This window comes from Astatotilapia calliptera, chromosome 23 (genome assembly GCF_964374335.1).
Source record: "Astatotilapia calliptera chromosome 23, fAstCal68.1, whole genome shotgun sequence".
In the NCBI taxonomy this organism is placed as follows: domain Eukaryota; kingdom Metazoa; phylum Chordata; class Actinopteri; order Cichliformes; family Cichlidae; genus Astatotilapia; species Astatotilapia calliptera.
Window position 1 is genome coordinate 36,898,537 of NC_137443.1, and position 13,736 is coordinate 36,912,272.

The following is a 13,736-nucleotide window of genomic DNA, read 5'->3' on the forward strand; positions in this document are numbered from 1 at the left end:
TTTGTTAGGTTTATTATTTTCATTTCACACGTAAAACACATTTATAGATTCATTCACCACTCCTGCTAGTTTTGGATGCGCTCGGCTCCAACCAATCAGACCAATTTACGCAGACGCACTAATCCCGTAACTGCACACTACCCATAATCCTCAACCGCCGTCGCTATGGAAATGAAGATGACAACAGCTTGGTGCTACCCGTTATTCCTTTATTTACTCTAAAATAATAACCAGCGATAATACGAAATTAAACTGGCCCAGTGTTTAATTATGTAATTAAAAAATGCAAATTTTAGTATTTTATTTTTTACAAATTGCAATATTTATCTACAGCGCGCCTTTAGCGACACGTCAACAGATCTTAAGCAAGGCGATTGGATGGTTTTTACTGCAATGCATCTTGGGAGTCGTAGTAAATGTATCTTTCAACTCACGGTCCTGCAGCGAAGTTTTCGACTGGACACGAGGCAGATCCTAGCTAAGTAAGTTGTGATAAACTGTGGGTAATTTGCATGTTCACTGAAATATTAATTTCAGTGATATTAAACTGATATTAAACTTGAAATGTTTTCACAGAGCAGTCTGTGTACCAAGAGAACTACTTCTGCAAAAGTTTATTTAAATTTTTTTGTGATGTATTCTCATGTGTAAGACACTTGCTTGGCCACCCAGCTAATGTTAGTACTGCTCTATTTTAGCAATGTATCTTTTCTGTAATCAATTCAGGTTTTTTTTTAACCCTATTCACGTAATTAACTCAATATTAATGACTTTAATCTCGTAATTGATTTTTTTTTCTAAATATGGTGTAATACTGCCTCGTAATATAAGTTATTTCTTTGGTCATAAATTATTTTTGTAATCGTTTCACCAAAACAGACCTGAAATAATCCCTACATGTTCCATTTTCATTTGCAGAAATGACAAAGCCAAAAACCAAACCATGCCCTTCCTGTCAGGCCCCAAACACCTGCAACAGGAAGACATGCAGTGGATGCCTGGGCAGCCTGAACCTAAAGGAGGGATTGAAAAAAAAACAAGAACAGTTTAAAAACAGTAACTGGGCTGCCTCTGTTAAAAAAAACAGAAATGCGAGCAGGGTGGTTAATTCAGCCCAGTTGTCAGTAAGTTTAAAAGTTCTGATCTAATAAGTGGTTGGTCTGGTAGACAATTCTTTATTAATCACAGTTGTCAATGTTTTCTTGTATATCATGAAGTAAGAAACTAACAAGACATGTATATACACATAAAATATTAATTTATAAAAGAGCATAAATAAAAAAGTTATTCACATCAGAATAACATCATCACACTAAAGACATCCAACTAGAAAAAACTTGTTAAAAACTATTTTTATTTAAGCTACTTCTGATTTTTAATTTAATCGGCTATTAACTGAGAGACAAAACATTTCAAGATGGATTTTATCATACATTTACAGGTTTGGTCACCATAAATACTTTTTAACTATCGACAACAATAAAACAACAAAGATGTGAAACTTAAAGGTTTGTTATACATCCGTTTGCTTACATGAAAGACTGGCTGCATGTTTTTCTTTGTTGTTCTTGCAGGTTTCAAAGCTACATGCCCTGGGCTACCAACCAATTCTGTTTCTTCGACAGTTTGACCGTAAGGGCCGTATAGTAGGGGACGTGATCACTCAGATCGAACCAGCGGAAGGTACTGCACGTGACATCCTCATGAAGATGAGGAAGCTTTAGGAACACCTTCTGAGAAGTAAGATATGCTTTGTCCATTATCTGTAACCAGGTGTCCTTATCAGGTAGCCTATCCTAGCTGTCTTTGGGTGATACTCATGGTACACCCTAGATAAGAAGGCAGATCATCACGGGGTACATAGAGACAAACAAGATGGTGAGGATGAGGATAGTTAACAGTCACCAGCTATTCTGTTCTACTCTACTCTATTCTGTTCTATTCTATTATTCAGCCAAGGTTCAGACCAGTAACCTTCTTGCTGTGAGGTGACAGCTGCCCTACATGTCCTGTTGCTAACATGAAAATAGTGTTATATCTGCCTTATTACCTCCCCATGTGTCGGTCACATCACCAAAGCTAGCCATACTGAACCTCTGGTGTTACCCACCTGAACAATTTTGTATGTGTGTGTGTATAGTATGGTCTTTCACATTCATGTATATACAAATGTAATTTTAAAAATCTTCACGAAAACCAGACCTGATAATTCTCTTCGAGACTTTCTAGTATAACAAATGTTATAATGTTACCAATATGAACACCAAGATTCTTAAATAACTTATATACTTCTTAAGAGGTTACCTGATTACCTCCCTGAGGTAGTTAGCATCACCATTGTACAAAACTCCTAAGTCACAGTACTAGCTTGAAGTGTCAAATGTTATTCACTACAAAGTCAGGAAAGTAGTGTCATCAGAGGAAAAAGTCATTATCTATCTGGATTTATAGTCACACTCATTAATTTTTTAATGTACAATGTAGAAAAGCACTACAGATGTCACACTACCCTAGAGGGCACTTGTACTGAATTATTTGGGTCAGTGAGTGTGCGAGATGACTTATTTGATGCCAATATTTACCAGTTGTATCTTTAGTAAAAACTTAACTGAAAACATGCAAATCACTACTTATTATGTGTTTATGTGTACTGTACATTTTTTCAACCCATTTTAATAAATGTTTAATATTTAAAATTTTTCAGAATTACAAGCTTCACCTCCTGCTAAAAGTTCTACACCAGCAGCTGGACCATCCTCTGCTGACAGTGTCGATGCTGGACCAGTCCCAGACCCAGAGGCTCTAAACGAGGAATTTATTCTTCATTTAGAGCCTGTACCAACATCTTCCCTCTGTCAGCCTCCTGCATCCTCCTCTTCATCTCTGCTTCCTCCTGCATCCTCCTCTCCATCTCTGCTTCCTCCTGCATCCTCCTCTCCATCTCTGCTTCCTCCTGCATATTCCTCTCTGTCTCTGCTTCCTCCTGCATCCTCCTCTCCATCTCTGCTTCCTCCTGCATCCTCCTCTCCATCTCTGCTTCCTCCTGCATCCTCCTCTCCATCTCTGCTTCCTCCTGCATCCTCCTCTTCATCTCTGCTTTCTCCTGCATCCTCCTCTCCATCTCCACATCCTGCATCTCCCTCAATTTCTACGGTGTACACCTCGGATGTCCCAAACAAAAAAAGGACAAGGAAAGGTTAGACGTTATGGTATTGTAAATGTACGAAACACATGACATGTTCGTTAAGTTTGTTAAGATTTCTTTTTCTTAATTTTTGCATTTTTTCCAGTTTTACAGAACTCATGTAAATATTTCATTTGTTATTTTTCAGAATGCCGAAAACACCGCACACAGAAGATTTTCAAATATGAAGAGATAGTAGACAGGAGAGTTGTAAATGTAAGTAATTTAGCCTGCTGTTGTGCAGATTTGTTTGCGTCTTTGGACTTCCCGGATTTGAACTGTGCCTGACTGAATATCCATAAGCTTTTGTATTTGATGAATCTACACTAATTCAGCCACTGAGTCAGGATTTCACTCCAAATAGGACATTAAATAAGAACAGACCACCTGATACGACCTGGTCATGCTGCCTTCCTGATGTTTACGTTCTTTAAAGTCCTCCTGACATCATGCTCAGAAGGAGTGATTGATGTGGAGGTGCTCCTTCCCATTCAGTAACATCTGCTTCAGTTAGTTTTGCTTGTGAGCCACAATGTAAGCAGTGTTGCTTTGCTGACATGCACTCGATGCTGGCAGTACAAGCATTGTAGTGGTTCTTATGTTTTTGTAAACTAATTGTATAATATATTGAGCCATTCAATAGTACACAAATGTTTATAAGCTCCTTTTTGTATGCAACTTGCATGTCTTTCTTAATTAATTGTTTGTTTATATCATGTTTTTCAGGAAAAAGAAGAAGTTAAAGTCAAGTGGAAGCCTTGCTCAACATGGTATGTAGTAACAACTTTGTTGGACGGGAACAGACATTCATATTGTTGATAAATAGTTATCAACTCAATTTGAATTCATGTATTTGGACTAAAGTAAATTGGGAGCTTTTAGCTATCGAGCTCCTCTTCTGTGAGGAGCTTGATAGCTGTCCACCTCCAAAGTCCATTATGAGTTTTGGAGGTGGACATGGTCAACACTTTTAAGAGTAGGCATAAGACTTTACTTCTTTATAGAGCTTATAGTTAGGGCTGGTTCAGCTCAGCCCTTAGTTATGCTGTAATAGGACCAGACTGCTGGGGGTTAGTGTCCCCCCCCTCTCTCTCTGTCTCTTTCAGGGTTATGCAGGCTCAGTATTGGTTGAAGATGCAGTCACGTCTCCTTTTACTGAAAACTCTCCCCCTCTTCCTCACCACCATCTGTAAACATACATGTCTCAGTAATGCAGTTCATGCATGTTACTAACTAAACTTCTTCCCTGGAGTTTCTGTGCTCTCTCATCCAGCAGGTTCCAATGGATCGTGGCTGCTGCTGTGGTCCTGCTTGACATCTACTACATATATTAATACTCTCTGACTTGATTTGATTAATTTATATTACAATGAAGGTGTATAAAGCATGACATGAATATAGAAGATATTTCATCCTAAAAAATTGTCATATGTCACAACCTAAATTGTCCTATTTTGTGTGTGGTTGTCGTTGTTGTTTGTTATGTTTTTCTCCTGACAGTGGCAAAGTGTGGGATGACACATGGGAACCTGCGCAGTTTTACACACAGTAAACCAGGCACCACAGGTCGCAGAGATCGCACAGTTCACAGCTTGTAGTTCAGCATAAAAGTTCAAAATAAAATATTTACTATACATTTCAACCAGTGTCTCTGTTTCACTCTCTAATTGTGGCTTAAGTACCTAACATATTCATGAATCTGATCGATCAATAATATCTTCCCTGCACTCGACATCTCATAGTTTTACATATCAGCCAACATTATTGTCTACATCCTCATAAATATAGAAGTGACTTGCTTATTATAACATATTACAAGGTAAAGTAATACTGCACTGCACGTATAGTAAGTAACACCTACTGTGTATGGGAGCCTAAAGCAAAGTTAACTGCACCAGTACCAGCTTCAGAACATATTGTATATTATATGTTTCTACCTTTTTGTAATATGTCATGTTTAGATGCAGTGACAATTCCACATTTGGAGTTGTGGTCATATGTGGTCTTTATATACAGGGTATTAAAAAAAATTGACATTTTTTGCTATTTTTCTTGTTTGTTTGCACAATATTATTGTGTACATATTACATATGTAACATTATTGTTAATATTATTATTAGATATCAAAGATACAATTTGATTGAGGGTTTTCCTGTCATAATTTCAATAAAAATGCAATTACACACGTAAACAATAGGATCAAAATAAACTTTTAAAAAGTCTGTTGATCAAATGCTGATTTTCAAAACATTCTAGAGGAAAACAGAGATAAAATAATCTGAACAGTAACAGTGATTGTGGATGATGATGGAGGCTTCAATGGATTATTCTGTTTCAATCAATAGGTTTGTATCTATGACAATAATTTGATAAGTTTAACAGGTTGGTTTAGGCCTGGCAATACAGCAAATATTCACAAACTTTTGTTTTTGAAGAATGTTTATCTTTTTTGGGATGAAGCTATCTGGCAAAATGAGACAGCCCTTTAACCTCATTTGTACGTCTATCATGTGGCTGTGGTACTGGATTTTGGTTAGATGCATATGCAGGTTACAGCTGGGGAATGGCAGTATGTTGTGGATTGATTTGGCATGTTCAACCACTGTTACACCAAACTCTCTCACTTATAACATGATAAAGGCCTCTTACTCAGTGTCATGGATTTTCTATACTTTTGGGGATACGGGGCCAAAGTCTGAGGCAATAAGTCAGATCAAAGAAGGCAATGATTCTAAAATGGGAGTTTACTTATGTCATTATATATATCCAGGAATATGTGCCAGAGGATAGTTGTCATGAAATCAATATTAAATCAAAGTATTCCTTAATTACCACAGCTGACACGAGTTCTCCATAGCTGCCTGCTGTCTCAGGATCTGTCTCCAAAAAGGACCAGGGAGCGCTAACATGTTATGTTCTAAACTGATGAAGAAAATGCACATTAAACATAGTATAAACTTACTGAGTGAAGTAATGTCAAGAGGATTCCTTTAGCTCCTATTGGGTTGGTTCCTTGATCAATGCAATACAGAATCATTAATCTGGTTTTATGTAATGTCCTCAAAACATGTCAAAATGAGGCTCACTAGTCTGTGTGGCCTCCACATGCCTGTATGACCTCCCTACAACACCTGGGCATGCTCCTGATGAAGTGGCAGATGCTCTCCTGATGGATCTCCTCCCAGACTCCAGGACTAAAGCATCTGCCCACTCCTGGACATTTTGTGGTGCAGTTGGTGGATGGAGCGAGACATAATGTCCCAGATGTCCTCAATTGGATTCAGTTCTGGGGAATGGGCGGGCCAGTCCACAGCATCAATGCCTTCGTCTTGCAGGAACTGCTGACACACTCCAGCCACATGAGGTCTAGGATTGTCTTGCATTAGGAGGAACCCGGGGCCAACCGCACCAGCATATGGTCTCACAAGGGGTCTGAGGATCTCATCTCAGTACCTAATGGCAGTCAGGCTACCTCTGCCGAACACATGGAGGGCTGTGCTGCTCCCCAAAGAAATGCCACCCCACACCAAAACGGACCCACTGCCAAACTCATGCTGGAGGATGTTGCAGGAAGCAGAAGGTTCTCCACGGCGTCTCCAGACTGTCACAAGTGCTCAGTGTGAACCTGCTTTCATCTGTGAGGAGCACAGGGCGCCAGTGGCAAAGTTGCCAATCTTTGTGTTGTCTGGCAAATGCCAAACATACGGCACTGTGTTGGGCTGTAAGCACAACCCCACCTGTGGACGTCGGGCCCTCATACCACCCTCATGGAGTCCATTTCTGACCGTTTGAGCGGACGTGCACATTTGTGGCCTGCTGGAGGTCATTTTGCACAGCTCTGGCCTTTCTTTCCTACCCCACAGTACCTTCCCTTACCATTTGTTTCCTACTCTTTTACTTCTTCTTTGATGACGGTTGTCTTTCTAGATAAGCAATTTCATTTGCTCTGGGGCGAGTCAATGGCTCGGGTGCATTCTGGGACTGTCAGTTCACCAGTGTGCTGGCATGCTTCTTAACAAACACACCACTACAGCAAACATCTCAGTTGTACTTGTTGATTTCTTCGACAAAACACTGAACAAAAAATTTACTTGTGAGTGTGCTGCCTGGTGCTTTTAAATTTTGTGATAATTTGAGCAGCCCAGAAAGCATCCCATAAATTAAATTATGTTATCGTATCTGAACATGTACACTAGTCATTAAATTAGATGGGAAATAATGATTCAGGGTAAACAACTGCACCAAGGGAATTCCATTTTTCTTCTCAAAATGTAAAATGTCTGTTGAAAAATCACATTGAACAGAGATGTGATTAACTTTTTATTTTACCAAACATAACATCAATGATGACACAATCAGTCTTCATCAGAAGTGCTCAAATCACTCTCAGTGGCATCGTCTGGAATGTCCTCCTCCGAGTCCATTTCCAGGAGTGGTTGGTGGCTGAGGATTCTCTTGTACACGTCCTTTACTTTGAGCATTTCAGCTTTCAGTTCACTTTGTTTTTTTAAAACCAGGCTACAGAGTCCCTTCTGTGCATCCTCCGACATGCCAACAAAGGAGGCTGTAAAAAGAACAAAACAAATAAATATGAGAAAAGTTAAAAAAAACAAACAACAAAAAAACATCACCTCATAAACACAAGGAATTAGGATGCTGTAATTAAACATTTTTTTAAAAGGGAGAAGGCAGTGTTAGCTAGCAATCTAGATATAGGTAAAAGATCCAGTAAGACTTTAGCATCTGCTCTTATTTTCAATCGATTCATCAAAAAATTAATAAATAAATAAAGTGCTTACAGTCTGAGGAGATTGTCCCCAACACCACAGATCGCATTCGCAACACTGTCCAGTGATGCCGCATCTCCCTGCAAAGGATCATCTCCTCCTCTCTCAGGCGCCTCACAGCCATCACCTTCTCAAAGACCTTTCTCTTTGTCCGGAGGTCAGCAGCAGCTACAGTTTAACAACATCAGATGGGAAAACATAGCAGCATATTATGATTCAAGAACAAAACATTCAACTACTGCTCAGATACTGGGAGTTTGTTTAAAAAGGATATTTATAAATCAAGAGCTTACGTTCACTTGTGCTCTGCCAGGGCCAAATATCGGTCTGCATGAGGGCATCACTGGATACGATTTGCTTTGTTGGTTCAGCGAGCTTGTTGTAGTCGTCAACAGCAGCCGCCAAGCGTTTCTTCTCAACTAAGATGACCTTGCGAATTCTGTGTCGCCTCTTGTTGCTATCTGTAAATAATCATAAAAAATTCACACCTTCACATAATGTATATAGTTTCATTTTAATCTACACTCATCAATTTGTTTGCTAGAACAAATCACATCCAGCTTAAACAAACCTGGATCTGATTTGATTCTGTTTACAAAGTAGCTGCACAAGCTGTACAAACTGAGCATCAAACGGTCCGTTTCAAAGAAACTGGGACACCATTTTGTCTGTAAAGACTTTGTGTTCGCACTCTGATGATGACGACAAGCTCCTCTATTCGTGCCTGCAACGCTCCAAGGCTGCCATCAGTTTGATCACTTTCTAAGTGAGAGGAATATTAATCAGAATACAGGATGAGTAACAGTCACCAAACTACAGTGGACTCTGTAATCACTGACTTGATGACATTCATTATAAGACATCTGGAGCCTTCATGTGCTGCCATCTCATGATAATCATGAGATAACAAGTATGTTGGTGTTCAGGTTTATAAAACCAACTAGTACGACATCATTTCAACCCAGGTTCTATCCAATTTGATGAAACGCAACAACTCTGCCATAAATTTGCTTTTCCAAGGCTTATTTTTCATTGTTTGTTGACACTGTCAGAAAGATCTTAACTCTAAGTTCTTTAATGAGGCCATGGTGGGTCCTATTGTTATACATGAGTGCATTATATTGAGACGCACCTTCAGCCCATTTCTGCACATCAGCCACCCATTGCTGCAGTGTGTCGTCATCCACACCCAGCTCATTTCTGGTCGCATTCAGGCTCTCCACTTGTTCTCTAAGGATCCTTATGATCTAAGAATGCATTCATAAATGTCATTCATATTGACATTAAAAGAGTACTGGTGTTTTCCCCCCATTACCACACACATTAAAATGGGTGTTGAAAAAATGACCTTTAGATATCGCTGGCTCAAAGTGCGGCCCAGTTGTTCCACTTTCCTTTTGTTCCACCCCAAAGCCAGGAGGGTCAGCATGTCTGTTCGCCCTGCATTTCAGTTAGTATACAAATTAGAATTAATGAGCAGGAGACTGAGTGGAATCTCAGACACGGACACACACCTGCTTTAGACATGTACTTCGTTGTGATGGCCGCCCTAGACAGGAAACTGTTTACTTGTTCCACCTCTTCTCCAACTGTTGAACCGGCCCCATCCTGAAACGCACCTCCCCATTTGATCTATAGAAAGGAGGTCACAATACATGACTGCTGAATTCATTCAACCTTATAACAAAATGTCTCAAACTAATCCAAAACTACAAGCTGCAGTATACCTCGCATTTCCAAGTGTGAGCCTTTGCATGCATGACGGAGAGAAAAGGACGCATTGACAAGAGGTTCCTCAGCTCAGGGCACTGCTGAGCCACCTTGGTTAAATAGGGGAAATATTTACAGGCCACATCGGAGCAAAGGAACGTAATATGTCCTGGGACGCTAGCTGCCAACTTCCTCTGGAGAAAAAGGGGGTAAGCAAAGATCTCCCCTCGAAACATGTTCAATGCAGCTAAGAGGACTCCGTGGCGACAAACAGCTATTTCCATGCCCTCCTCATCCAACTTCCCAGTGGACTTTTTGGACGACTCCTTTGCTGCAGTCCAAGATGAAGATCCGCACAACCCTTTCCCCGGGACCTATACACTCAAAGATTTTAACATAAAAGACATGACATGATTAAGCCCTATCAGGGACAAACTTTTTAAAACAAACGCATAACAATTAGCTGAATTAGCCTCGAGTCACACAAGACCTCATATCTCCCCAGGACAGCACTGATAACACAAAATAAAAATCATGTTGTTTTTTTTAAATACACATGGTGACAAAATTAAGTAAACATTAAGATAAAGTAAAGTAAATAGTATTACGACAACACCAAGAGAAAAATAAAAAAAATATCGACCCATCCATATATGTCTACACACACACACACACACGTATGTGTATATGGTTACGGCATTAACGTCATTTTAACAAGATTAACGCTAACAGCACTAATATATATATGTGTATCTTACATGATTTGTGTGTCTCTGGATGTATTTCACAAACTCAGCAACTTCCTCATCTTTTTCAATGAAGACACCTTCAAAGTTCCCCTGCTCTGAAGTGCTGAACGAACACAGTGACAGTTGTTTGAAAAGAAACATTAAAATACATTTTTCTACAAATCCATATTTGACTTATGTACACAATGCATAACGTACCTTGCATTAGACTGAAAGCGATAAAGCTTGCGGTTTCCATCAACTGAGACGGCAAGCATGTCTGGAGTGCAGGCAGGGCAGCTAAAGCATGGCTCCTTGCACATCCTGTCCACCTCAAACTTTACAGCACTCCACTCCAAGAAACTTTTACTGAAGGCATCAGCTGATATTCGGCCATTCTTTTACATAGAGGACATACAACAGAATATTCAAGGACAGTCATCATAAACATTGATTTGCACAATTTCCTTAAACTTAGCAAATTTAGAAACTCACCCTTCCAAAATGGGCTGTTCGTTCATCCAGCATTTTGACAAATGCCTTAAGTGACATCCCTGGTGCAGCCTTCTTAATGTCATAGAAAGACTGAAAGACATCCATTGAAAACAGGGTGCAGAAATTTAAGGTGCCAGGCCAATATCCACTACCCAGGATGTCCTTAACTGAGGGGGACCACATTAGGCCACAGCTGGTGCAGCTCACCACTGGCAGTGCAAGGTTATAACGGCCTTTAGAAAGGATCAGGATAAATTCAGTCATGGCTCAAAGCATTCATTTTTTTCATGTTGTTTTCAAATCGGTCTGGTAAATCCAAATGACCTTTGACAGGTGCCCACATATACTGCGGGCCGAGGGTAATTAAAACCAAGATAGCAATGCACAATTTGCAATAAAACCTCCAAACACATCTATTGTGTATGTAGTGTGTGACAAAAGGGCAACTTACCATTTATGGTTACAAGAGCCACAATTGCACCGGGTGAAACCTCAACGTTACCTGCTGGGCAGTCACACACATGGTCTGGCCTTTGCACAGGCAACAGCCGAACTAACATTAAAACACACAATATATATAAAAAGAATTAGAAATTAACTGATACACAATAAATATACAATAACAGCACCCACTCATACTCATACATAGCAAGAAATGCATAAGACTTAAAAACTGTACCTATTGGCTTGTGAAACTCTGATGAAGGCTGCAAAAACCCTCCTGTTACTGCCTCTCTGCTGTGCAGGACAAAGCGTGTGTGAACTGCAATATCACAGTCAGCACAAAGGAATGGAAGAGGCAGGCAGTCCAGACACCTCACAACTACTTGTTTGCCACACTGACACACACGGTGTGACTGTGGATCCAGAGTAGCTAACATATTATCTATAAGACAAGGCCTGGCCTCTTTCCACTTTTGCGAGGACACCATATTTCTGATCGCCCAGTGAGTAGCAGCTGACTCAGACGACGTCTCACAAGTCATGGCTGCGTCCTCTTCTCCATCCTCCAACAACTGAAGGAGCTCCTGACGAAGCACCTCAGTTCCATACACTAACAGAAAAAAAATAAAGAAAGGAAGAAACTCTGAAAAACACTCTAGGCAGTATGTTTCTTAGGACTCCACAAAAGCCCTGCATAACTCAACTATAACAACAAATATAAAAGTAAACAGAAATCACAATATATACAAGAAGGTAAAGTACCTTTTGTTGGGTTGACACTGGCAACATAACCAGGTTCTTCACGTGGACATTGATGCTGCTCTCTGGACACTGGGGGGGGGGGGGGGGGGGGGAATGAAGAATATTTACTTACTGAAATTCTTCGGTGAAAACAAGTTGTGAGATAAAATCAATGGTTGTGTGAACACTGACCACGTGGCATGCAACTAGTACTTCGACTGGTTGATGGTCTTTGAGGAATAAAAGCTCCCTGTCTGTTACGTGTTTTCCAGCGCACTGGTCTTGGCTGAGGTTCACTCTGTGCATCATTCTACGCAATTAACAAGGAAAAAAGGGAACACCTAAAATACAGTCTATGATTAAAGCAAAGATTATCAAACATCTTAAGTTAACCAACTTAATTTGACATAAACTTTAAAAATAAATTCAAATAACATAACGTTTACTCCGTACAAAATATTAGACAAGCGTGTTCCCTCTTTAACAACTGTTTCCACTAAAAATGTTACCTGCATATCTTGAAGGAGTTCGTCAGCAGCCTGAAGCTCTTCCTCCAGCTCGGGATCCTCTGAATCACTCATTTTCAAGCTAAAGAGGAAAGAGATTTTTGCAGAACTCAGTGACATAAACACATAACTAACGCAATTCAAATGATTTTCAGTCTTGGCGCTCCGGTTAATGTTAGCAATTAACGTTAGCATCATCAGTTTGTAAAGAGCTAGCAGAACTCTTAGCGCAAAAACTGCTTTACGCACCATGTGAGGGTATTTTGCAGCACACAAGTCCTTTAACGTTTGTAATAGATTTAATCCATCATCGTTGGATTAAATGGCTAATGCTGCAGTAGACACGTGTAGTCGTTACCTAGCAAGCATGCTGACGGTAGCTGTGGCCATTTTTAAATACATTACACCGTTTCCGAGATCAGTCACCTCTGTTTGTTTGAAGCTTTTATGAAAAAACAAACTTTGAAACACACATCAAGGTATTACTTTAAATATATGTATTTTTTACATACCTGCATTAGAATCAATCAGTTCCGCCTCATTTTCTTATTCTTATAAATGGGTCTCTCCGTTCTCCCATCAGCCTTTGCTTACACAGGTTGCGTCTGATTGGCTGGAGCCGAGCGCGTCCAAAACTAACAGGAGTGGTGAATGAATCTATAAATGTGTTTTACGTGTGAAATGAAAATAATAAACCTAACAAAGGATTATGTACGTTAAATCTGCGCACTTTCAGATCGTGAATCAGTTTGGAAAACACTGTGTGATGGCCACAACATGAAGCGATTTTATTGTTGAATTATCAGTGATACTTTCGTGTTTTTGTTGAGAAATGTTAACGATGTCATTAAAAGAAAGCATTAAATTAGGGAGAAAAACCCGTTCGCGGAGAGGGTCCCCGGTTCTCCAGTTAGATTGTGCTTCACGGCGTCATGTTTCGCCGTGACGGGGTTATTATTGGAGTAAATGGATGGCTGGAGCCTCTGCTCGAAGCGTCTCTGATCGCCGCGAGCGGGTTCATATTGGAATGAATTGACAACCCACAGCGTCACATAAAAACGTGGAAGGGTACCTTAGGCGTCAGCATGAGAAGTTAAGGGACGTGACAAATCGTCATTATTTTACGCGTCGGGAGTGAGAA

At 40.0% G+C, this 13,736-nt stretch overlaps 2 protein-coding genes and 2 long non-coding RNA genes across 6 annotated transcripts; 2 read left to right on the forward strand and 2 right to left on the reverse strand.

Moving 5' to 3' along the window:
* Positions 1-304: 304 nt before the first annotated feature.
* LOC145424550 (uncharacterized) lies at positions 305-1,090 on the forward strand. The gene is made up of 2 exons (XR_013905625.1): positions 305-482; positions 919-1,090. It is a non-coding gene; the product is annotated as an uncharacterized LOC145424550 (long non-coding RNA).
* Positions 1,091-2,687: 1,597 nt separating this feature from the next.
* LOC145424456 (uncharacterized) lies at positions 2,688-6,645 on the reverse strand. Its single transcript, XM_080297814.1, has 2 exons — positions 6,147-6,645; positions 2,688-3,161 (listed from the first exon to the last, which is right to left on the reverse strand). The coding sequence occupies exon 2, from the start codon at positions 3,134-3,136 to the stop codon at positions 2,816-2,818; it is 321 nt and encodes a 106-aa protein (XP_080153940.1). The 5' UTR covers positions 3,137-3,161; positions 6,147-6,645; the 3' UTR covers positions 2,688-2,815.
* Positions 3,153-4,826, forward strand: LOC145424457 (uncharacterized). Its single transcript, XR_013905539.1, has 2 exons — positions 3,153-3,400; positions 3,911-4,826. It is a non-coding gene; the product is annotated as an uncharacterized LOC145424457 (long non-coding RNA).
* Positions 6,646-9,103: 2,458 nt separating the features above from the next.
* On the reverse strand, positions 9,104-11,326 carry LOC145424088 (uncharacterized). 3 transcript variants are annotated; one of them, XR_013905043.1, is made up of 6 exons: positions 10,905-11,326; positions 10,629-10,807; positions 10,440-10,533; positions 9,699-10,062; positions 9,320-9,603; positions 9,104-9,218 (listed from the first exon to the last, which is right to left on the reverse strand). XR_013905043.1 is itself a non-coding variant. In XM_080296893.1 (5 exons), exons 1-5 carry the CDS (start codon positions 11,166-11,168, stop codon positions 9,394-9,396), a joined length of 1,104 nt encoding a protein of 367 aa, XP_080153019.1. In that variant the 5' UTR covers positions 11,169-11,267; the 3' UTR covers positions 9,258-9,393. The 3 variants fall into 3 exon arrangements, 1 of the variants encoding a protein (XP_080153019.1); XR_013905042.1 differs by having other exon boundaries at positions 9,699-10,055; positions 10,905-11,267; XM_080296893.1 differs by lacking the exon at positions 9,104-9,218 and having other exon boundaries at positions 9,258-9,603; positions 9,699-10,055; positions 10,905-11,267.
* Between the last annotated feature and the right edge of the window lie 2,410 nt (positions 11,327-13,736).

Coding starts and splice junctions, on each gene's coding strand:
- LOC145424456 (XM_080297814.1), bottom strand. CDS start 3,136: ATGCAGGATGTGGAGATGGAGAGGAGGATGCAGGAGAAAGCAGAGATG.
- LOC145424088 (XM_080296893.1), bottom strand. CDS start 11,168: ATGACTGAATTTATCCTGATCCTTTCTAAAGGCCGTTATAACCTTGCA. Junction 10,808..10,904: donor GAACAGCCCATTTTGGAAGG/GTGAGTTTCTAA, acceptor TCTATGTAAAAG/AATGGCCGAATATCAGCTGA. Junction 9,604..9,698: donor CTCACACTTGGAAATGCGAG/GTATACTGCAGC, acceptor TCCTTTCTATAG/ATCAAATGGGGAGGTGCGTT.